The sequence below is a fragment of the Enhydra lutris genome, unplaced genomic scaffold (assembly GCF_002288905.1).
Source record: "Enhydra lutris kenyoni isolate GAN:26980312 unplaced genomic scaffold, ASM228890v2 scaffoldscaffold25, whole genome shotgun sequence".
Taxonomy (NCBI): domain Eukaryota; kingdom Metazoa; phylum Chordata; class Mammalia; order Carnivora; family Mustelidae; genus Enhydra; species Enhydra lutris.
In genome coordinates this window covers 4,210,282-4,235,552 of record NW_019154109.1, presented here as the reverse complement: position 1 = coordinate 4,235,552, position 25,271 = coordinate 4,210,282, and the positions used below count along the sequence as shown (strand labels likewise).

The following is a 25,271-nucleotide window of genomic DNA, read 5'->3' as shown; positions in this document are numbered from 1 at the left end:
AAGTTATCAACCTCTGCTTTCCTCTTCCCTCTCTCCCTGCTTTCTCCCCATTCCCAGCCCTTCTCAACCACCAGCTGCTTGTGGCACGTGGCTCCAGAGTCTAGCAAAACAGAAAAGGCAATTCACAGGCACCAAGAGCCGTGACTTATGTTATTTTCTTTTTGGTGTTGGGTAGGGTGTGGTAGTATGGAAATATGATCCAGTATGTCACATGCACCTCATCAAACTTACTCCGTTTAATTTCAGAGTTACTCTGCCAGCTAAAAGCAGATAGGGTTTACAGGCCTTTGGAGCTTCTGCCCCTCCCTTTTACACTCAGACTTCCCAGTTTCTAAGGGTACCAGGCTCCCGCGCCACCAGCTTCAGTCTTTCCGGGCGGTTTTTCAGCAGTCCCGGCCCACTCAATTACGTAAATTCTTCCAAGAGGCTCCCCAAACCCGCCCCGCCCTGCAGAACCTGGCCAGCTCCAGCCAGGATCTGAAATTTACCAGCGCCCTGGAGCCGGGAAGAGGGCGCCGAAAAACTCCGATCTTCCCAGGCCCCGCCCCTCCCTCGCGCTCCCCGCCTCCGCCAGCTCCCCGCCAAGCTCCGCCTCCCGCGGTAGCCCCGCCTTCCCCGCGCGCTAAGGCGCGCCGCGGCCTTTTCCCAAAACCCGGAGAAGTGGATTATGCGCTCCGCACGTTCCCTCGGAACCGTAGTGTGGCCGAGCGAGTCCAGGCTTGCCGGAGGGAAGGTCGGCCCAGCGCCGGGAGAAGGAAACCGGCCCCGAGCGGGAGAGGACGCGGCCCCGAGTCTGCGCCAGTGAGCGGGCCGCGGGCCCCGGCAGCTCCGGCCTCCTTCCCGTCGGGCTCCCTCTCTTCTGGGACTCGGGGCGCTAGGCCGCGGCGGTAGGATACACCCCCTCCCCCCGCCCCGTGAGCAGTTCCCCTCCCACCCTTGCAGTCGCCTCGTCCCGGGCCTCCCGCGGGAACGCGGTGCCCCGCCCGCCCCGTCTCCTAGCAGCGCCGTGACGTGCACGCGCCTCTGGGTGGGGGGCCGCGGGGCCGCTGTGAGGGGCAACGCCCGAGGGGAGGGTCCGGGAGCGCGCAACGGGAGGAGTCGGGGGCCGCGGGGGACTCGAAGGCCTTGCTACCCGCCCAGCCGGAGCCTGTTCCGTTTCGCCATTGGCGGACGTTAGTCCCAAGCTTTTCCTGCTGATACAGAGCCGTCCCTCCCCCAACCTCCTTGACGTTCCCGGAGAGTTAGGGTAGTAATTCTAGATCTTCAGTTGCCTTTTTTGTTGGAATTTTTCTGGAAGAACTGAATCTGGTAATTTAGCCTAAGAACTTTTTTTTTTTTTTTTTGCGAGAAATGTTTATTAGTATGTTTAGTAGTCCCCAAATTAGGTTAAAGGCCTTTCACAATCTACGTCATTTTGCAAAAACATTCTTGGTGGAAATAGGCATAGCAATGTTTGAGAGCTTGCGTTCTGGAGCCCACCGTGCCCGGGTTCTGACATTTAGTAAGGGTGTGAGAGCTTGGACAAGCCACTTAATCTCTAAATGGCCAACGTTCCTCATGTGAAAAATTACAGTACATAATACAGCGTAGTGTGCGGGCGCGTATCTGTGCGGGGATGGTGCGAAGCTCCTTTCCGGGCTTGTGAAGGTTCCCTTGTGAAGCACTAAGCACCGTGCTTGGAACGTAGCAATACATACGTGTTACTAAAATAGCATTTTTCTCTATGCTTTCTGGTTTTGATTTTAAAGATCCCAGTTGTGAAGTATCCCTCCTGTTTTGTGAAAAATGTAATAGAAGGATTTACTCCAGAATTTCTATACTATTTGGTATTTCTAAGTGCAAGTAGTCAGCAGAAGCAGGCTGTATGCACAAGGCTGTATTAAGCAGAGTGCAAAGGTTCACCATTCCCATGTATAAGGAAAAAGGATTCTTTTTTTTTTTTTTCCCACTAGAGGAAATTTGTGAATGGAAGGAAAGCTTGCTATTAAGTAGTGTCATGATGCCGCCTTTGATTCCTTGTAGGCAAAGCCCTAGGACCGTAGGCTGACTGCAGGATAGCCATATGGTACTTTACATGTGGACTTTTTTGAGGGTAAAATACATCTCATTATGTGATTTCCTCAACAGAATACTGGAGGATGTTTGTTCCAAGATCTCTCAAAATCAAGAGGAGTGCTAATGATGATGGCAAAAGTTGTACAGCTAAGAAAATTAAACCAGATGCAGAAGACCTGCGGCTGGCTGAAGGCAGAGGTGATAGAGCTGATGCGTTAGTTACAAAAGAAGCCGAAGGGCACAGTGTGGAACCATGCCCTTTCCCCAGTACAACTGGTCAGTTGGCCGAGGTTGGTTTGGTTGGACCCCAGCAGGATGCGAAGGATAGCGATCTTTCTGAAGAGCCTGTTAAGTCATTTTCCAAAACGCAGCGCTGGGCGGAACCTGGGGAACCTGTCTGTGTTGTTTGTGGTCGTTATGGAGAGTACATCTGTGATAAGACAGATGAGGATGTGTGTAGTTTGGAGTGTAAAGCAAAACATCTTCTGCAAGTAAAGGAAAAGGAAGAAAGATTAAAACTCAGCGATCCTCACAAAGTGGATTCTGGGCCAGAGTCTCCACTGAATGCTTTTTATGTCTATAGAGAGCACGCCTTTATTTCGAACCTTCAGGAAGACCAAATTGAAAATCTTAAACGGCAGCTAGGAATTGTAGTTCAGGGGCAAGATGTCACCAGACCCATTATTGACTTTGAGCACTGCGGTTTCCCTGAGGCCTTGAATCACAACTTGAAGAAATCAGGCTATGAAGTTCCAACCCCCATCCAAATGCAGATGATTCCTGTAGGACTTCTGGGAAGGGACATTCTGGCCAGTGCTGATACTGGCTCAGGAAAAACAGCTGCTTTTCTTCTTCCTGTTACCACCCGAGCTTTATGTGAGGTAAGAATTTACAGGTGTTATTCTCAGAAGCAAGTCAGGTATAGACAAAGTTTCATCCTTAACTATGTTAAAGCTGCAAGCTGGAACTGTAACTTCAGTCATTATTGCTCCTGGTGATTTTGCTTCTGATTGTAGTTTGTATGAAAAACACTATTTTAGGGAATTTTTCTTTTATCGGATTGAACCAAAGATCTTTTCATTGAAGGTCTTAAAAATAACCTTCCTTACAAAATATTTTCTTTCAACAAATTTTCTTTTCAAGAAATATACTTTTGCTTTGGGGGAAAAAAAATCCTGCTGACTGAATGACCTGCAATTTTTGTGTCCATTTAGCCTCCTTGGATTTTGTGTTTTGAAAAAAATGATTTATACCAAAGTTGGAAAGTTATTGTAAAGGTCAAAATACACACTTCAATGTGATTTGTGGTTCATATTAAAATAATGCTACCTTACTTTACTTGTTAATTTATAGTGTGCAAAGCACTCCCACACATAATTAATTTCACTGGCATATTTGCCAAGGACTAGTGAGTTTATGAGTTCTGAAGTAGGACAGGAAGGAAAACCACTGTAAAACGCAGGCAAAGAGAGGAGAGGTAAAGGAGGAAAATTTGGAAAACTAAAGAATTATAGAAGATCATGTGAGGGAAAAAAAATAAAAGAAAACATCAGATGTTCCAAATATAAGTGAAACTCACTGGTGGAAAACCAGATCTTCCTGGTTTTCTCTTCTGAAGAGTGTGGCTCGAGATCGCAGGGTCCAACTGGCCTTCAGTTTTCCCACCGTGGTTATTGTGGGTGTTTCTCCCTGGCCCCAGTTTTGACCTTTTCACTGTATATCTGTTATATAAGGAAGGGTTCCATTTACAGTGGTTTTTGGAGAGAAAATCTGCAGGGAGCAAAAGGCAAGAGGATTCATAACCAGTTGGGCTGATGGGAACACCCCCAGGATCACTTTGAAGATTTAGTCCACATCAGCAGAAACTAATTGCCAGCGTTTTTAGACTTGTTTTTCACGTCTTTGCAGAGCAAAACTCCATCTGCTCTCATTCTTACACCAACAAGAGAGCTAGCCATTCAGATAGAGAGCCAAGCTAAAGAATTGATGAGTGGTCTGCCACGCATGAAAACCGTGCTTCTGGTAGGGGGCTTACCCTTACCCCCGCAGCTTTATCGTTTGCGACAACATGTGAAGGTAAGCACCAATTTGATAAAATGCCTTTGAAAAGTATTATATGCAATATGGGAGCTAGGGTTTTTTTGGTGTCGTTTTGTTTTTGCCCTTGAGGAACTTGTAAGTGTGATTTTTAGGTTACCCTTTATTTTTGTTTTTGTTTTTGTAGGTTAACCTTTACATTCTTGCCACATAAGCCTTAATTTTATTATTGTTTGTTTTCTATAGGAAAGGAACACAATTTATTGAGTAGCTGTCATACGCCAAATGCTATTGGATGTTCTCCTGTGCATTACCTCATTTAATCACATTTGCTCTTGAAGGTGTGTGGGAGTGTCCCATGTCTTATGGTTCAGAAGTTAAATCTCAGAAAGATGGCATTTATCTAAGGATCCATAGCTGATACACTTTGAGAGTGTGATTCCTACAAACGAGGACATTATCCCACGTAACCACAATACAGTTACAGAATCCGGAAATTAACGTGGATACACTGGAATGCTTCAGGAGTGAACATTGCTGTCATTTACTCCTCAAAGCCCATTCATGTTTTACTAATCATCCTGTCAACTTTTCTTTTCAGTAGCACAAGAACGCAGTTTAGAATCACATTTTGCCTTCCGTTGCCATGTCTCTTTCATCTCCTTCAGTTTAGAACAGTTCTTTATTCTTTCCTTTTTTTCCATGATCTTGACACTTTTAAGGATTATAAACTGCTTGCTTTGAAGAACGTCCCTCAATTGATTAGATTCAAGTTATGCATCTTTGAAAGGAATATCATGGAAGAAGAGATGCTTTGTTCTTTTCATTACATCCTTTTAGGTGATACACAATTTCAGTGTGTCCTTCTACTGGTGATATTATCTGGAAAGTAAACATAAAGTTTATTTTTTGCCTTTGTATTTAGTTAAGTATTTTGAGTACTTTGATATTATATTTTTCTTGTGCTTTACCAAATTTCCAGGAAGACTCATGATTACCTACTATATTTAAAGGATTATAATGCGTTATTACCATGATTTGCTTTGGTTCTCCAGTTGTCCCCAATTTGAGTGGTGGAAGCACTGTGAAGTTGGTTTCTGTGGCCTTTTATTATATCCCCATCATTCTTTGAGCGCTTTCTTTCTTTCTATCTGAAGAAGATGTTCATGCTTACATTGTTCTTTCCTTGGCTCAGCCCTGGAATCCTGCCTTTCTCCAAGCTGCCCTGATTCCTTTTGGTAGAGGATAGTAGCTAGAAATCAAGAGCTGGGCTCTTGGTTGGGCTCATTGCTATTGCTCTTTGCTGTTAAGGTACCATTGCTTCTAGGACCTGTCCATGAATGGAAGGAGAGAATGTTCCATAAGTGTGTGTTTCTGATCTACATTTATTATAGACCATGAATTCATGTCGATACTTCCAACTCTAATTCAACACAGCAAGACCCATTTTGGTGCTTCCTGTTTCCATATTCATCATTCTGGCAGTGAGAAACCTGCTATCTTTTAAATGTTTATTTACTTGACCAACCATCTTATATGTAACCATTCACCCATCCTCATTTCTGTCCCCTGCCCCCCAGTGATGCCCTCCTTCCTAGACTCCACCCTGCATCCTCTTCACCCCCTTAGACCGCAACACTCCACGCAGGGTCACCTTTCTCTGGAGGCCCCTCATCACCCTGTGCCTCGCCCACTCCCCATACCAGACCATGTCCTTCACAGATACCCCCTGAGAAAAAATAATGGAAAAGTCTGTCCGTTCAACAAAGTGATCTTTCAAAAGCCAGGGCAAAATAGAGACCTTTTCAGATAAAGAAAACTGAGAGAGAGTTTATTACCAGTAGACTTATCTAAAAGAACACAAACTAAGATATTCTGCATTAAAGAAGATGATTCTGGAAAGGAAGGTGTGGGATCAAAGAAAGAATGGCAAGCAAAGAAAAGCCTAAGAATGTGGGTAAATGTAAACAAACATTGACTAAATAAAAAGTAATAATGAACAATCTGTGGGTTTAAAAAAAAAATAGAAGTAAAATACTGGCCAAGTGTAGCATGTAAGTGCAGGAAAGTTGTGATTGGTGTTAAATCGTTTGCCCTTGATTGCTCAAGAAAAAGCTAAATGTGTCGATTTACTTTAGACTTTATTAAGTTTATTATAAATTTATTAAAATTCCCACACTAAAAGAATGGTGGGGAAGTTCATTAAAAAAAGATTTATAAAAAAAAGCAGAGGGGGAAAAGTAAAATAGAAATAGAAGGGATGAACTCAGTTCAAAATAACTACAACAGATTTAAATGTTTATGGTATTTCCGAAGAAACTAAGCGGAACTCTGTAGTTCTATAGATACAGATCCTTACAACCCTGAAATTTTATCATTCTCCGTGATCTGTCTCACCATTGTGTCGGTGTGTCCTTCAAAAGTGGAATACAGTTGAATTTATGAGATCATTTGTAACTCTACTGTACTTTACACCAGGCACGTCTCATTTAATCCTCACAATAATTATTATCATTTCCATTTTATGAATGTGAGAACAGAGACTCACACCATTACCAATTGCTAGAGCTAAGATCCCTACTGAAGTTTGACTAAATAGGCCCCACTTTTAACCACTGCTTCAACTAATATGTTCTAAGTGTTAAGAGCCTTAAGCAACTTTAGAAATCCTTTTGTCCAACCTTTTAATTTAAAAACAAAATAGCAGGCCCAGAAAGATTCAGGGATTTGCTTTTGTTTATAGACCAGATAGCAGTCAGCCCGCCTGCTAGGCCTTTTCTGGTCTGGCCTCTGCTTCCTTTCAAGCCTCATCCAGGTCTTCTCCCCTTTTTTACCCAGTGGAAGCCTCAGTGGTCTTCCAGCTTCAGAAGGTTCTTGAATGTTTTCCCTCTGCCCTCTCCTCACTGGCTCCCCCTATTCCTTTAGGTTTTAACTTACATGTTAGCTAGGGCTGGATAGATGCCTCCATTTATTACTATACTGACCTCATGGGCATTTGTTTATTTTTTCTGTTCCTTTATGTTGCGAGGGTCATGAGAGCAGAGACTATGTGTGACTTAATCATCGTTGAATTCTGAGTACTTAGCCCAGCGGCTGGCACATATTAGCCACTCAGTAAGGACAGATAGAAGGAAGGAAGAAAGAAAGGAAGGACTATTATCTAATTTTTTTTTTTTTTCTCTGTTCTTCAGGTTATCATAGCAACTCCTGGGCGACTTCTGGATATAATAAAACAGAGCTCTGTAGAACTCCGTGGTATAAAAATTGTAGTAGTAGATGAAGTAAGTAATTGTTGTTTAGAACATAGTCATATAGTTTAATTTATGAAAAGTATATTATACTTCTATAAACTCACCGTATGTTCAGGCATTTTCAGTCGCAGTAGTCAGTTTTAAGCTGGCTCCTGTGTGGCCCTGCCCTTAACCTGTAGTGCACCCAAATTAAACCACGTTAACAAATGCAACCAGCTGTTCTTTTCCTAATTGACAGAAAACACAAATCCAACATCTACTATACTCTCAGTGATAAGTTATTTATTTATTTATTTTTAAACACTTTATCCATTTATTTGACAGAGAGAGACATATCAAGAGAGGGAACAAAGCAGGGAGAGAGGGAGAAGCTGGCCTCTGGCTGAGCAGGGAGCCCGATGCAGGGCTCGATCCCAGGATCATGACTTGAGCCAGAGGTAGATGCTTAACAACTGAGCCCCCCAAGCACCCCTCAGTGATAAGTTTTTTAAACATTTGACACTGGCTGTCATTTGTCTATAAAAATAAATATTTCTGTGGCCAATAACTATCAAGAGGGAGTTTGGAATTAACTCATCATGCTTAGTTGGGTGACCTTTTGCATTTTTTTCTGTGTGGACATAGGTTTCTGTTGTTGTGATTTTCAGTGTGACATAGAGCATATAGGCGTTTTTATTGTTGTGGTTTGCTTAGTAAGGTGAAATAAATATGTTTTTATCTGATGATATTCCAGCATGTGAACCAGCATGGGGATAGAAAGCCATGTGTCCGCCCAGCCTGGGCAAGGGCTGGTTCGGCCTGCAGTGTATCACATGCCCACTTTCACACATGTCCCACCAGCAGTCACAGAGCAGGGGCCCAGCAGTGATCAGAAATGTGGGGTCCAGGAGCTGACCAGTGATGGTAACGTGGTCCTCCTTCTGTGGGTCCCAGGAGGTAGCAGTAGGTACCAGAGGATATGGAGAGAACACATAAGTAAGATCCGTGAGATGAGGATTTGCGCCTTTTCTCCACCCACTATGGGATGCTGGGCAAGTCATTTAATCTCCCAGAGTTGTGGCAAGGATGAAGTAATGATTGTGAACATGTCTCATAGACTGAAAAGTTCTGTATAAATGTAATGTTATTCAGTCCTTTATTGTTTTTTTTTGTTTTTTTCTTACATATTTACTTTTGTGTATGTGAGAGAGAGCATTTAAGTTCTACTCCCTTAGCAAATTTCAATTATACAATACAGTGATATCAACTATGGTAACTGTTATGATTTCAGACCTTATCTATTTTATAACTGAAAGTTTTTACCCTTTAGCCCCAGATCTCTTCCTGTTTCACCCACCTTCCAGCCCCTGGCAATCATTTTTCTCCTAATTTCTATGATTTTGACTTTTATTTTCTTATTTTTAACTTTTTTACATCCCATATGTAAGTGTTACCATATAATATTTGTCTTTTTCTGTCTAGCTTACTTCACTGAGTATAATGTCCTTCAGGTCCATCCACGTTACAAAAAAAGGAAAGAATTTTAAGTTTGAATAATACTCCATTGCATATATATACACCTCATTTTCTTGATCTGTTCATCTGCCGATGGACACTTGGGTTGTTTCCCTACCTTGGCTATTGTGAACTGTTATTCAGTCCTTTAAAAAGTACTGCTAAGTCAGCACTTGCCTGGTGTGCCTTTAGAGTCAGCTGACTTACTGCATCCGGTTATCATCGGACTGACTTCTGCCCTGCAAGTACGGGTGGGCTTCCCGCGGATGCTCAGTCCATGTGTTCTGACGTTTTCACCATGTTATGCACCAGAGAAATGATCCTCAGATTTTAAAGTGAGGTTCCATTCCCGCTTGCTCCTCCACACAACATTTTCACTTTTGCCAATGAATGAGCCTTCACAGGGCACCTCAGTGCTGTGCTCAGAATACAAAAGGAGTGTTCATTCAGCAAACCTGTGCCAAGTGCTTGTCCTGTGCAGCCTCTGTCCCAGCATTGCAGGAAATGAACTGGTAAGCTACATAACTGATCATGTACTGAAACTGACTTTGGCCCAGCAGTGCTATTTAGGTACAGACTGACCAACTCTGGGTCAGTTCGGATGGCATCACAAGGAAATTTTAAATATTATTACAGCCTCCAAAGTGCTGAAGTCCTACTAGAGAAAAATACACAAACACTTGAAGTAAAGGCAAGAGCATTATCACCTATACTGACACCCAGAAGTACTGCTGAAAGGTGTAGTGCAGGCCAGGGAATGGCAGCCTCTTTCTGTAAAGGACCAGACAGGAAATATTATAGGCGTTGGGGGCCACGTGGTCTCTGCTGCAACAGCTCAGTACAACCAGAGACAGTACGTAAATAATCGGGTGTGACTGCTTTCTCCTGAAGCTCTATTTACAAAAACACATAAAGGCCTGTGTTTGTCTCAAGAACCTTAGTTTGCTGACTCCTGATATAAACTGTTAATAAAATAATGGGACTGAGTATGATATGCTAACTGTTCAAGACAAGGTGAAAAGGAGAAATGAGAGAATGTGTGGATTGGCTCCGTAAAAAATGGCTTCTCTGAGGTCATGGGATGTGACCTGGTCATCCACAGATGGAACAGGATTTAGAAAACTAGAGAACATATTGAGTATTCCAGGTGAAGAGGCTAACACGAGCAGAGCCAGAAAGGCCAAGCACAAAGCACGGAGGGACCAGCCAGCTTGATGCGTTTGTCCTGAGAAATAATAGGAAGTAAAGTTGGGTAGTTAGGGTGGGGTCAAATTATAGAGGGCCTTGAAAGAGAGGCAGAGGATTTTGGATTTGATGTGGGAAACAATGAGGCTTTCTAAATTACTGAGTTGGGGTGTCACATGTGGAAAGTGGTGGTTTAGCAAGGTTATTCTGCTGCTCCATGAAAGAGAAATTAAAGAAGAAAGAATCTGTGGGACAGAATGGCTAGCAACCCAGACAAGAGGTGAGCAGGGTCAGGGACAGGGCGGAGGCAGTGGGAAGCATGAGTACATTTGAGAATCACTGCAAATCAATCATTCATGAATCTCCTGATGACTGAATATGAGAGAAGATGGAGAAGGTGGTTGAGGAGACTCTATAAATTCTGGTTGTGCCTTTAATTTTAAGTAAAGGACAAGTGGGTATGGGTTGGGCTTAACAATATTGGAGTTGGTTTTAGAGATGTTGAATTTCTTGTGAATGGTGCATGAAGGGGAAATACCGTGTGGATATGAGAAATGGGCATCAGCACCCGTGAGCCACACTGGTTTCTCCAAGGGAGAAAGATTAGAGGGAGGGACAAGGGCTGGGGCTAAGTGTCTGCTTGTGAAGTTTGAAGATGAGTCCGTAGTAAACAGAGAAGTAGTCTGAGAGACCAGGCAGGAACTGGGAATGAGTAATATCCCTGAAGAGAGAGGCCACTGTTTCGAGAGGAGGGTGAAGATACAGAAATGGTCAGGCATGGAGACTAAGATAATTCCTTAGAATTAGAAAAATCTGCTCTATCACTCTTCTGTGTCTTCCACATATCTGTCCTTTAGCCTAGAATTCTCTCCTGTGCCCTCTTCCTGCTCTTCCTTCTTTATGTGTCCATGGCTCTGAAACCTTCTATCAGTTCTCCTGATAGACTTCTGGCCTTCTTTCCTCTTGGCTCTGTTGACCTGGATGTAGACTGTATCATTTCTCTTGTATTATGTTCCTTGCTATATCTCTACAATCAAGCACCGTGTTGGTCCAAGTTTCTCTAATGGTTAAGAATCATCCATTGTGTTCAGTGAATGTAATAGAAGCCCAGACCTCTTCCTTGGGTATACTGATTCAGTAGGCCTGAGTTGGAGTCCAGGAATATGTAAAAACTCTTTCTGGGTGATTCTTGTCTTCAGGGAGATTTGGGACACACTGACTAGCGCGCTGCCTGACAGATGTGCTTTTTCTGTGCTCAGATTTAATGAGTGCTTATTTGTTCATCAGATGCATTTTTAGGGCTTTTTACATGATAGACACTGTCCTTGGTTTTGAGGATACAGTGGAAGGTGAGATAAGCCATGACAAATGTTGGTACACAGGTTGTGTGAGAGAGACACCGGGGGAGTTGGGTTAGTATCAGAGGAGGGTTCCCCGAACGCCATTTCTGCTGAAACCTGAATGAGGAGGAGCCAGCCACGCAGAGATCCATCTGGAGGACAGACTGCTTCAAACAAAACAGTCAGTGCGCAGGAGCTAACGTGGGAGCGAGCATTAGGTAGCTGAGCACAGAAAGAAGGCTGGTGTGATAGGGCCGTGGGGCGTGACATGGAGGAATGGTAGGGGATGAAAAAGTGGATGAAGATGAAAACTGTAGGACTTTTGGCTGTGGTTAGCAGTTGGGTTTTAGTCTATGTGTGATGGGAAATTACTGGAGGGTTTCAGCAGAGGAGTAGCGGATATGATTTATGTACTAGAAGATATGGTTTATGTTCAAGCTGGGTGCTTGAGGTGGATGGCTTCCGTTGTGGGGGTGACAGGATGAGGAGGAGTCTTACAACTGTGAGCTGGAGAGAAACAGCTGGATTTGGGGCACGTTAGTGTGAACAGATTAGATGCGGGGAAGCTTGGATGAAAGAAATGGGGCGAACTTATTTCTGATGGCTTCTCTGTTTTCTGAACTAGGAGAAGCGAGGCCATCTCCTGAGAGAGAGGGGCTTAGTGGGATTATTGAGGAAAAGCAGGGGATGTTTGCAAGACATACTACCGTGTGCATATGCACATGCTCTGTGTCTCATGGTAAATTGAAACATGGAGTCCATGCTGTGAGTGTGATCTCAAGTGTCTTAAATATTTTATCTCATTAATCCTCGTAACAGCCCCATGGGGTGGTTACCATTATCACTCCCATTTGTAAAAGGAAAAGCTAAGGCATATAGCCATTCATTAACATGCTTAATTTAAGGTCCTAGGTAGAGCCAGGATCAAACCTAGACCATCATGTTTATTTTAGATTTTTTAAATATCACAGAATGAATAATATTAAAATGAGTGTTTAAACTTCCACATTAATGGACACTTAAAAATACAGTACTTTAGGGATGCCTGGCTGGCTCAGTCAGTAGAGCATCAGACTCCGGATCTGAGAGTCATGAGTTTGAGCCCCACGTTGGGCATGGAGCCTACTTAAAAAATAAAAAACAAAACAAAGAAATAACAACAAAAATACAATGCTTTAGTCTAAATACACTGAAATAGTTTAATATCTTATTTTTCAAAATTATAGACACCTGGATTGTATTTAAAAATCAAGATAGCCTTTATCTCTCATTATTTTAAAGCAGCACTAACAAAATTTTTTCTTGTTTGCTTAGTAATACATAAATCGTTTTTGAAAACTAGCAACGCAGAAATATATACAGAAGCAAAAGCCCTCAACATTAAATTTTTAAAATTTATTTAATATTTTATTATAAATATATGTCCATGGTAAAAAACAAAAACAAAAAAAAAAAAAAAAAAAAACAAAACAAAAAAAACCCCCAAACTTTGCAAAAAGCTATAAAATGAAAAATATAATTGCATTCCCTTCCACAGCCTGCAGGCCCTTTCCCCAGAGTTAGCAATTAAGTTTCTTGGGTGTATATGCAAATGGTACCACATTACACATAGTGTTCTGTACTTTGCTTTTTTCCTCCTAGCAGTGAATATCATTTAATAAAGTTCTTTCTTCTCATAATTAATGATAGCACAGGGTTGTAGTATATGGCTCTACCATATTTTATTTCCCAGATCCCCTATTGATGGATATTTAGGGTTTATACATTTGTTGCCAGTATTAATAATGCCATAAAAATCTTTGTATATCACTAAAAACATGTAATTATACAAATATAAGTTTATATAAATATGTATTTTCCCAATTCTTTATATTTTGACATTGTAGTATATTCTGTGCAGAAGTTTTTAATTTTTCATGTTCTTAATCATATCTTTTTTTTCCTTGGGTGGCTCAGGGTTTTAATGTCAAGTAGGACTAACTTTAAAATGATTTCATTTTAGGCCGATACCATGTTAAAGATGGGCTTTCAACAGCAAGTGCTTGACATTTTGGAAAACGTTCCTAATGATTGTCAGACCATTTTGGTTTCAGCTACAATTCCAGCTAGCATAGAACAACTAGCAAGCCAGCTTCTGCAGAATCCTGTGAGAATTATCACTGGGGAAAAGAACCTGCCCTGTTCCAGTGTGCGCCAGATTATTTTGTGGGTGGAAGAACCAGCCAAAAAGAAGAAATTATTTGAAATCTTAAATGTGAGTAGTGAACCACGCAACCCTGTTTGGTAGACAATGTTTGCATCTTTTACAATTCTTAAGATAACGATTTTTAGGTACAGCTTTTGGGTAATTTAGTCTAGACATTTAATAATAAATTGCTTTACTTTGGAATTCTGTGGGGATCAAATAAATGCTGTATGGATGCAGGGTTGCTTTTCATTTTCTGTATTATAGAAAGACATATAAATATAAAGATTATTCCTAAATATTTTTTTATTTCAAAAATTTTTAGTAGTTTTATATATCAGATAAAGACAAGTTCTTTCTTGGCCATTCTGTCCTTGAGAAATATAATTTTTTTAGCAGTAACTTGCTCATTTTTAAAAAATCTTTTATTTATTTATTTGTCAGAAAGAGAGATCACAAGGAGGAGGAACAGTAGGCAGAGGGAGAAGCAGGCTCCCCTACTGAGTAGGGAGCCTCAATGCGGGAGTTGATCCCAGGACCCTGGAATCATGACCTGAGCTGAAGGCAGATGCTTAACTGACTGAGCCACCCAGGTTGTCCCAGCAGTAACTTGTTTAAACAGAAATTTATTAAGTGGGTGGTAATGTGTAAGCACAGTTACCTAAAGTAGAAAGGGGGTGCCTGGGTGGTTTAGTCAGTTAAGCATTTGGTTCAGTTTCAGATCAGTCATGATCTCAGGGTTTTGAGGTTGAACCCCATGTTGGACTCCTTGCTCATCGTAGAACCTGCTTAAAATTCCCTCTCACCCTCTCTCTCTTCCCCAGCTTGCTTGGGCTCTCTATCTCTCTCTCAAAAAAAAATTAATTAAAAAAATAAAGTATTAAGTTAAATACAGTTTGTATTTACTTATAAACAGTATTTAAAATTTTAAGTTGCACTCAAAATTTTAAAATTGTTTTTGCAATATTAATGAAATGATGGAGAAACATGAAGGGCAGTAGAGTTTTGCACTTTTGTTTGTGCATGTTTTAAAGAAAACACTCATTTTAACACTCATTTTTCCTCTATAAACCTTTTGATAACTAGCTTATACTAATGCTTTCAGAAAAACTTCCCGTTTTGATTTATGTTCTATGAATAATTTTAAATACATGTTTTTCATTTTTCAGGATAAGAAGCTCTTCAAGCCTCCAGTGTTAGTATTTGTGGACTGCAAGCTGGGAGCAGATCTCTTAAGCGAGGCAGTGCAGAAAATCACAGGTTTAAAAAGCGTATCTATACATTCGGAGAAATCACAAACAGAAAGGAAAAACATATTGAAGGTTTGACACTCAGCATTCTCTTTTTAGGGGACCCCATATTATCAGCTGGTTTTTAAAGCAGACTTCTTTAATGACTGCAAGAATTTCAGGCAAGCAGTGACTGTGAGCTAATTGTTCCTCTTGCTCAGGCTTCTGTGTTTTGGGAGCAATAAGCCTGTTCCCTACGGGATTAATCTACTACATAGATTACAATTCAGAATCCACCATTTCTGGAATCAAGTCAGTTTAGACTGGGGGAGAGCAATAAATTCACCCTTGGAAAAGTTTGCCAGAATACATTAGTAGAAAAAAAATGGATACCAGGGATGGGGAGAGTTTGGGAAGAATTAAGCTACACATATTCCTTAGTTATATTAAGACCTTAACTTATTGAAAAGATTTGGCAACAACAATATTGATGAAGAAAGCTTTGAAAAAAGAAAAGAGGTCTGAATTATATAAAACCAGATAAGATAAATTCTGAATAATGAATTGTGTTGATTTGTCGGGAAGGGATTACTTGAAGGAGACTACGAAGTTGTGGTGAGCACAGGAGTCCTGGGACGAGGCCTAGACTTGATCAGTGTCACGCTGGTTGTCAATTTCGATATGCCTTCAAGTATGGATGAGTACGTGCATCAGGTAAAGAGATTTTATATGGTTTCCACCGTGAGTTTTCTTGGGTGAGGCATTGTCAGTAGAGTGGTAACTAAAAAGATAAAAAAGTTTTATCATAGACATAAAAAAAACTCTCACATCATTTTGTTTTAAAACGTATATGTAGGGGTGCCTGGGTGGCTCAGTGGGTTAAGCCTCTGCCTTCAGCTCAGGTCATGATCCCAGGGTCCTGGGATCAAGCCCTGCATCAGGCTCTCTGCTTAGCAGGGAGCCTGCTTTCCCTTCTCTCTCTGCCTGCCACTGCCTACTTGTGATCTTTGTCAAATAAATAAATAAAATCTTATAAAAAATAAAAAATAAAAAAATAAAACATATATGTATAGGGGTGCCTGTCTGGCTCAGTTGGTGGAGCATGTGACTCTTGATTTCAGGGTTATGAGTTTGACCCCCCTCTTGGGAGTAGAGATTCCTTTAAAATAAAATATTTAAAAATATGTATATATGGATATAAACTAAATTTTGTTTTAAAAAACTATATGTATACCTAAAATGGGTTAAAAATTATTAGAAATAATAACCTAAAATGTTAGTGTAAAAAAATTTTAAGTAGTTAGTTTTTGGGTTATTTTTACTTCCTTTGTATTTCTTATTCAGTAAGCATATTAAGTGGCTTTTATAACCAAGGGGGAAAAAAGGCTTTGTTTTAAGTTAATATATCTGGCCAAAATAAAACTGATCCATTAAAAGTATTTGTTTTTTCTTTAGAAATCTTGTCTTCATCTCTTCTTCATATCCTTATTTGTTCTAGACTTTCACCTATTAAAGTTTTGTTTCTTTATTTTGCTGCCAGAGATAACAGCAGCTCTTCTTTCGAGCAGAAATAGAGCTTTCTGTTAGCATCGCCTTATCTCCCTGACTGCTACCTGTCTTCCTTCTCTGGCATCACTTACAAACTCTTCTGTCATGTTCGTAGAATTACCTCTGAATGCCGCATTTGCTGGGATCACCCACTGAAATGCTTTCAGTGCCTTGAAGGCATTGTTGCTTGTGTCTTTACTTAGTAATAATACAGCAGAGCCTCTGTCTGTCTGCGCTGCCTCAGTTACCTGTGCATCACGGAACTGACTCGCACACAGGAATCGATTGTTCAGATCACTGAAGCTTATTTTCTTCCAAACTTTTAATGATTTTGGGTGGTAATCTTTCTAAAATATTAACATGTTTAAGGAACTCCTTTGCTTCTTAAGTAGAATACGCTGATTATAATTATTTAACTCTTTCTTGCCATCCCAAGGTCAGTCCTGTGGCTCTCAGTTACTCACAGTGTACCCTGAGCTATGGCCTCAGGGGGTCTTGATGTTTGTAGAGTTTCTAACGTCTGCTCAGAATGGCCCCATATCCTCCCGCTTTTCTGGTTCTGTATCAGTGTATTGTTTGTTCACTTGCTTCAGTAAGTGAAGTATGAAGATACACAATAAGAAACAATGCAAGTAACAAAAGATATAAAATGAAAAATAAGTCTCTTTCTTTTTTTTAAATTTTATTTTATTTATTTATTTGACAGACAGAGATCACAAGCAGGCAGAGAGGCAGGCAGAGAGAGAGGGGGAAGCAGGCTCCCCGTGGAGCAGAGAGCCCGATGCGGGGCTTGATCCCAGGACCCTGGGATCACGACCTGAGCCGAAGGCAGAGGCTTTAAGCCACTGAGCCACCCAGGCGCCCTTTTTTTTTTTTTTTTTTAAGGTTTGTGTATTCTAGGGAGAGAACATGCACATGTGCTTGCAGAGGGAGTGGTGGAGGGAGAGAGAGACTCTACAACAGATTCCCTCCCCAGCATGGAGCCCTATGTGGGGCTCAATCTCACGACTCCGAGATAGTGACCCACGCCAAAATCTAGTCAGATGCCCAACTGACTAAGCCACCCAAGGACCCCAAGATAAAAAATAGGTCTTTGTAAGGTAGCCCTCCTACCTTTTAGTAGATATTACAGTTAACAGTGCAGAAAATATAAATGCCTATTTATACACAAATATACGTGTATATGCGTACCTAGTTACACTTACTACATAAATGGGACCATATTATACCAACTGTCTATGCCTTGCTTTCTTTATTAAATATATATTAGGCATATTTCCTTATTAGCATACATAATAGGTATCATTTTAAAAATATTAATGTGTATGAAATGCTTCCCATATGACGAGGAGGCCCTGTTCTAAACTTTTTAAATGGTTTTACTTGTTTAATAGGGCTTGATCTGTTTTCATGGCTGCATGGTAATCTATTGTATGGATTATCTTAATTTACTTGATGAATCCTTTTGAATTTCATGGAAATCACGTTTCCAATATTCTGTTATTAAATAATGCTGCACGGGGCACCTGGGTGGCTCAGTCGGTTAAGCATCTGACTCTTGATCTTAGGTCAGGTCTTGACCTCAGGGTCACGAGTTCAAGCCCTGTGTTGGGCTCTGCACTGAGCATGGAGCCTATTTAGAAAAATAATAATAATAACGCTGCACTGAACATCCATCTGCATAGTTATGCCTCTCGTGCAGTGTATTTGTAAGGTAAATGCGTAGGAGACCTGCCCGGTCAAAGGATATGTGTATTTTATTTAATTCCATTTTATTTATATTTGTTTTTTTTAGGATACATGGACTTTTTTAAGATTGATTGATTGGTTTTAGATTTTGTTTATTTGAGAGAAAAAGAGCATGAGTGGGGGAAGGAGCAGAGGGAGAGGGACAAGCAGACTCCCCGCTGAGGGCAGAGCCCTACTTGGGGCTCACTCTCAGGACCCATAATCATGATCTGAGCCAAAACCAAGAGTCGGATGCTCAACTGACTGGGCCACCCAGGCTCCCCGAGGATATATGTATTTTAAATTATAGTAGGTATTCCTGTGTGCCTGCTTTTAAAGATTTATTTATTTGAGAGAGACAGTGCATGCATGAGCTGGGGGGAGAAGCAAAAGGAGAAGGACAGAATCAGAGCATGGAGCTCGATGATGCGGGGCTCAGTCTCAACCCTGAGATCGTGACCTGAGTTGCGAAACCAGGAGTCGGACTCTTAACCAATTGAGCTACCCAGGTGCCCCTGCGTGTCTGCTTCTAATTTAGGGGCAGAGAGCTTCTGGAGAAATAATTTTAAATTTGTTAAGTTTTTTAGAGTTTGTAGACTATTGCAGTTATTTTTTTAAAAAAGCTTATGTCTCAGTATAAAATATCTTAGAATAAATTATGTCTCAATTGATATAATTCACCATTTGAGAATGTACAATTCAGTGGTTTTAGTATGTGGATGTAGGTTTTCATTTCTTTTGTTTTAATTCCAGTATAGTTAAAATACATTATTTTATTAGTTTCAGGTGTGCAATATAGTGATTCAGCAATTCAATGCATTACTCATTGCTCATCAGGACAAATGCACTCTTAATTCTCTTCACTTACTTCACCCATCTCCCCACCCCCGTAACTGTCAGTTTGTTCTCTATAGTTAAGTCTCTCTTTTTTAGTTTTTGTCTTTTTTAATTTGTTCATTTGTTTTGTTTCGTTAATTCCGTGTATGAGTGGAATCCTACGGTATTTCTCTCTGACTGACTTACTTCATTTAGCATTATACTGTCTAGATTCATCCATGTTGTTACAAATGGCAAGATTCCATTCTTTCTGAGGCTGAGTAATACTCCCTGGCATATATATATCATGTCTTCTTTATTCATTCACCCGTGGATGGACACCTCCATAGAGGTGGGATGGCTGCTTCCATAATTCAGCTATTGTAAATGATGCTGCAGTAAACATAGGAGTGCATTTATCTTTCAAATTAGTGTTTTCCTGTTCTTTTGAGTAAATACCCAGTAGTGGAATTACTAGATCATGTGGTAATTCTATTTTTAATTTTTTGAGGAAATTCCCTACTGTTTTCCACAGAGGCTATACCAGATTACATTCCAATTAACAGAGCACAGGTTTCCTTTTTCTGCATATCCTCGCCAGCATTTCTTCATTTTCATGTCTTTTGGGCATACACCTGGGAATGGAATTGCTGGATCATACAGTAATTCTGTGTGTATCGTTTTGAGGAACTGATAGACCCTTTTCCAACATGGCTTCATGATTTTCATCCTCACCGGTGATGTATGAGGGTTCCAATTTCTCAAAATCTTTATCAACAGTTATTATCTTTTTAATTATAGCCGTGCTAATGGGTGTGAAGTGATATCTCTTTATCTTGTGTTTTTCTTTTAAGATTTTATTTTTATTTATTTTAAAGAGAGAGTGAGTGCAGCACTCTATGTTGGGTGCTGAGCCTGACGAAGGGCTTCAGTGCTTGACCAACTGAGCTGCCCAGGCCCCCCTCTCTAATGTTTTGATCTGAATTTCTCCAATGACAAATGGACATGATTTCATGTACATACTGGCCATTTGTATATCTTTTTTGGAGAAATGTCTGTTTAAATTATTTGCCCCTTTTTAAATCGGGTTGTCCTTTTGTTACTGAGTTGTAAAACTTACTTATATATTAGAAAACCTTTACCAGATACATGATTTGCAACTATTTTCTTCCAGTATGTGAGTGCAGCTATATTTTATATTAATTTTTAGCCTTAATGGAAAAATTCAGTAACATAATTAAATAAAATAGCATTCCTTCCCTTACTTGTTCCCAGTCTCATTCCCTAGAGGGCCATGTTTTGTTTTGTTTTTTTTTACAGCCTTAAAAATGTCCTGTATATTGGCAGCAACTATTTATTTAAATAACTCTGAAAATAGATTTTAAGTTCTACATTTAAATTAAGGAGCCGTAATTGCCCATGACTGTGTATTTACCCCCTTCTTCTGAAGAATCTCTCAGTATATTTGGAAACGAGTAAATTTTATTTCTTGTGTGTTTCCATCACCAATTTGTATCCATTGAATTTTATCAAAATCAGAAATAACGATGCAAAAATGAATTTGCTTAAATCTCACATTTCAGAGGCACTGAAGTACTCTAAAGCAAATAGTCTTCTTGTTCTAAAAGCAGTAGCTTTCAAAAAACTTTTACCGTAACCTGCCCATGATAAGAACCATCTTCGTGTCATTACCACCCTACACACATACACACACGCACATGTACACACAGGATACGTAACTGAAACAAACGTTTAACAAGCAGTACTTACTTGTATTATATGTGGGCGCTTTGTTATTTTCTGTTCAAGGTATTTCATTAAAAATATGCAGGTGGCAGTCCACTAAATTGGTTTCACAAGCTACATTGAGATGTACAATTCAAAAACATGCTACGTGAATGAATGTTAATCTTAGTAAAGCCTCTTTAATTACTAATCTTCATTTTCTTTCAAGCGACATTCAGGTTTTATGTGAACATTTTGGAAATGTTCTTTGCATTTCATTTCAGGTTGGAAGAGTGGGAAGATTAGGCCAACATGGAACAGCGATTACTTTCATCAATAACAATTCAAAAAGACTCTTCTGGGATATTGCAAAAAGAGTGAAACCCACAGGATCCATTCTTCCCCCACAGTTGTTAAATTCCCCCTACCTTCATGACCAGAAAAGAAAGGAACAGCAGAAAGATAAACAGACACAGAATGATCTGGTTACAGGAGCTAATCTTATGGACATCATTAGAAAACATGATAAAAGTAATTCTCAAAAATGACTTGTGATACCACTGAATAATTTTTTATTGTGTATTACCAGTGAAATTTCTGTATAATTGTATGGTTTGAGTAAATGGGACATGTACATGAAACAAAAACATTTGACATAATTTAAATTTTTTAAATTGAATCTCAAATTTATACTGCAGTATTGTATTTATTTCCCTTTTAATTCTCATAAATTAAAAAATCAGAAAACGAATTGCTAAATAAAATAAAATTTTTCCTGTCTAGACAAAGCCTTAGTTTTTCCTCAGTAAATATTTTTGGAGCTGCTGTCAGAACCAGGAACCTGAACAATGAGGAGTTGGACTCAGAATGGTGATGCTTTTGTTTAGTGTCCCCCGTGCGCTGCAAGCCTATCAGCGCTTGGATCATTGTTCAATAAACGAATGTTAGGAAGAAAGTAAATGATGGAAACTGGAAGAAATGGTCAGTGCTGCTTTTAAAAGATAAATATGAAATATCTATCTTATTCTTAGTTTTCCCTTCAGTTTGGTAAATAAAAGTTTATGTTCTATTTAATATGAGCTTATCAAAATAATGTCATGTTCATGTTGCTACTTACAGTTTTAGGTTAATTTTGGTTTGCTAATTAAACTAATATTAAATGCTAGAAGAAAGGATAAGTACTTGATGCCTCAGTACTTTCATTTCTTTGTAAACTGCTGGTGTCAGTTCACTTACAGGATTTAAATAGTATGTTACATAAATGTTGACACTTAACATTTAGGACACTTAACATTAGGATATCCTAAACATCCTCCCCAAAGGGGTGTGGCAGATTTGTTTTTTACCTATTTGACAGAGATCGCAAGTAGGCAGAGAGGGAGGCAGAGAGGAGGAAGCAGGCTCCCTGCTGAGCAGAGAGCCTGATGCGGGGGCTTGATCCCAGGACCCCAAGACCACAACCTGAGCCAAAGGCAGAAGCTTAACCCCTGAGCCACCCAGGCACCCTGTGGCAGAGATTTATAGAACTAACTAGAGTCTACATGTAGATAGTTTCTTAATGTTGTCTCCACCCAAAGGAAATCAGGGGGTCAGAAGTTCCCCAAAGAATATGAACCCTCAAGACTCTGGCTCTCTTTACCCTGTTTTTGTGTTTGCTGTCAAGTGATAAGTTTGTTTGATTTCAAGGATGAGACAGCCATTAAGGTCCCAGAGTGTTGTAGCAGAGGTGCATTTAGAGCCTGAACTCAAAGCCTCAGCACAGTGCTCAATGTATGAAAGAGGCCTTAAGGGGCGCCTGGGTGGCCCAGTGGGTTAAGGCCTCTGCCTTCAGCTCAGGTCATGATTGAAGGGTCCTGCTTCCCCCCCGCCCCTCTGCCTGCCTCTCTGCCTACTGGTGATCTCTCTCTGTCAAATAAAAAAAGGAGGGGGGCTTAAAAGTGCTGGTAATACTAGAGAAAGGGCACTTTTTCACTAGACTCAAACTTGCCTATAAATAAAAGCAGTATAATTATAAGAGAGCTTTGCAAGTCAACATATTTAGAAGACTGTGTTTTTTTAAAGATTGATTTTATTTGTCAGAGAGAGAAAGCACAAGCAGGGGGAGCGGCAGGCAGAGGGAGAAGCAGGCTCCCCACCGAGCAGGGAGCCAGACATGGGGTTTCAATCCTAGGACCCTGGGATCATGACCTGAGCTGAAGGCAGACGCTTAACCGACTAAGCCACCCAGGTGTCACTTTACCGAACTTGTTAAACCATCACCAATGGGCACTAACATTTTTTTTTAACTAACCTCTGTGCCAAACGTGGAGCTGGTCCTCACAACCCCAAGATCCAAGAGTTGTGTGCTCTACGGATGATCCAGCCAGGCACTCCTAGAAGACCATATTTAAACAAAAATCGGTAGTATTGGGTTATAACACAACCTCACTGGTCAGCTTAATGTGCTAGCTGGCCGGCTTCTGCTCCTACCACCACTCCTGTCCTTCATTTTTCTTCTTACAACCTGATGTCCCGCCTGCTCTGATTTTGAACTTTCCTATTGCCCTGGGCATTACTGACCACCCTCTTCGAAACTCTCCCTTCCCTTAAGGCAGCAAGTGAATGAGGCAATGGTGGGGGCAAGAGCCCCAGGCTTACAGGTTCATCGTGAGGATCAAATCAGAATTTTTTTTTTGAAGTTCTTTTTTTGGTTTCCTCACATCTTCACAAAGGACATTGCCACGTATTTAAACTCTCACACTGATTAATTTACTTTTATAAATCTAAGTTGGATCCATGAAGTGTCCTATTTTCTGATAAAACTGTACTTTTTTTGACAGTGTTACTCAGTTTGCGCCCTTTTATGAAATTAATATCAATGTGCCTCTTATTGTCTTGTTGCATTTTCTGCTCACCACAATCCACACAGAGCTTGCTCCACAAACGTAGGTAGGCCTGCCACGAGAGGTGACGTGTCATTCGAGGTGATTTTCCTGGCAGCCAAAAGTAAACTGACTCCAGACAGATAGGACTCCTTTGTTGTCTCCCAGGCACACTTAGAGTAACCCCAGAGGCTGTAGGGCCACAGTATGAAAACCAACCACTGATAATTAAGTAAACACAATTCTCTTGTTCTTCGAGGTTAGCGTGAGGACCAGTGTTACTGTTCTATTTTATAATGTATGGCATCTGTGGTGTTAATTTGACAAAATTGCACATAAAGGGATTATAAGACAAATGTTTACTTTTTAAAGGTGTTTACAAATAGTAATTCATAAAATGTTTACAAAAAGTAATTTTTTGAAGATATTTTATTTATTTATTTGTCAGAGAGAGAGAGAGCACAAGCAGGGGAGCAGTGGGCAGAGGTAGAGGGAGAAGCAGGATCCCAGCCAAGCAAGGAGCCCGATGTGGGACTCGATTCCAAGACTCGGGGATCACAACCTGAGCCAAAAGCAGCTGCTTAACCAACTGAACCACCCAGACGTCCCTATAAACAGTAATTTTCTAAAAATTTTTGAATTTTAGCTTTCTGAAGAATTTGTTATCCTTTTCTCATTTCATCTCCTGAAAGCTTAATAAAACTGTTTGCAGATAACTAGGTTCTAGTTGCAGCTTTGCAGTTTTTTTTTTTTTTAAATTAGGGGTAATTTATTACTATCTCTAATCTCTAGCTTTGCTCATTTGTAAGATGAGAAGGTTTGCTTTAAACTTCTCTGAGGTTTTCTCAAATCTCTATTTTCTGTGCTTCATATATTTTTTCCAAGATTTTACTTTTATTTTTTAAGATTTTATTTATTCATTTGAGAGAGAGACAGAGCACGCAGGGGGATTGGCAGAGGGAGAAGCAAGCTCCCCACTGAGCTAGCCAGGAGCCTGATGTGGGGCTCAGTCCCAGGACCTGGAGATCATGACCTGAGCCAAAGGCAGACACCCAACCCTCTGAGCCACCCAGGTGCCCCTCAAGATCTTATTTGTCAGAGATAGAGACAGAGATAGAGAAAGAAAGAGAGAGACAATAAGCAGAAGGAGGGGCAGAGAGAGAGGAAGAAGCAGGCTCCATGCTGAGCAAGGAGCCCCATGTGGGACTTGATCCCGGGACCGCAGGATCATGACCCGAGTCAAAGGCAGATAGATGCTTAGCTGACTGAGCCACCCCCGCATCCTAACTTTTCTTTTTTATTAAATAATCTCTATACCCGACGGGCTTGAACCCACACCCCGAGATCAAGAGTCACATGTTTCACTGACTAAGCCAGCCAGGTGCCTTTGTACTTCATAGGTTTTTTTGTTTGTTTGTTTGTTTTTGTACTTCATAGTTTAATATACATAAGTCTCTGTTTCCATGTCTGGAATATGCTTCAGAATAATGCAGGGTGGGGAGTCTGGATGAACCAAAGTTGACTAAGAGCCCATCATGACTGAAGGCAGGTGATGATGGGTGCATGGGAGTTCCTTACTATTCGGCCTATGTTTGATGTGTTTGAAATATTCCATAATTAAAACACACACACACACACAAATATATACAGATTTTGTATTTATATAAACTCTCCAATCCTATCCTTTGACTTGTGCCCTAGCTACAGATCTTCAACTTTCCCCCCAACCTTGGCTGAAATTCTGCCTGTCTAGAGCCAAATTCATCAGCTTCCTGACAAAAATAAAATTCCCTCCTGACTTCCCCATTGCCTGGGGT

The 25,271-nt window shown here is 40.6% G+C and overlaps 1 protein-coding gene across 3 annotated transcripts; it reads left to right on the top strand.

Annotated features, from left to right (window-relative positions):
* The first annotated feature begins 790 nt into the window (after positions 1 to 790).
* On the top strand, positions 791 to 21,582 carry LOC111151147 (DEAD-box helicase 59). Of its 3 annotated transcripts, XM_022508942.1 has the most exons (9): positions 791 to 887; positions 2,128 to 2,936; positions 3,964 to 4,131; positions 7,284 to 7,373; positions 13,365 to 13,616; positions 14,717 to 14,869; positions 15,362 to 15,490; positions 20,878 to 21,124; positions 21,377 to 21,582. In XM_022508942.1, the coding sequence occupies exons 2-9, from the start codon at positions 2,139 to 2,141 to the stop codon at positions 21,400 to 21,402; spliced, it is 1,863 nt and encodes a 620-aa protein (XP_022364650.1). In that variant the 5' UTR covers positions 791 to 887; positions 2,128 to 2,138; the 3' UTR covers positions 21,403 to 21,582. The 3 variants fall into 3 exon arrangements, with proteins under 3 accessions (XP_022364650.1, XP_022364647.1, XP_022364648.1); XM_022508939.1 differs by lacking the exon at positions 21,377 to 21,582 and having other exon boundaries at positions 20,878 to 21,375; XM_022508940.1 differs by lacking the exons at positions 791 to 887; positions 21,377 to 21,582 and adding an exon at positions 1,245 to 1,308 and having other exon boundaries at positions 20,878 to 21,375.
* The last annotated feature ends 3,689 nt before the right edge of the window (positions 21,583 to 25,271 follow it).

Bases quoted from the DNA above. Each gene is read 5' to 3' on its own strand.
- LOC111151147 (XM_022508942.1), top strand. From the start codon at position 2,139: ATGTTTGTTCCAAGATCTCTCAAAATCAAGAGGAGTGCTAATGATGAT. The intron at 13,617-14,716 runs GTGAGTAGTGAA...TTCATTTTTCAG, and splicing joins AATTATTTGAAATCTTAAAT to GATAAGAAGCTCTTCAAGCC. The intron at 21,125-21,376 runs GTAATTCTCAAA...TTTCCTGTCTAG, and splicing joins CATTAGAAAACATGATAAAA to ACAAAGCCTTAGTTTTTCCT.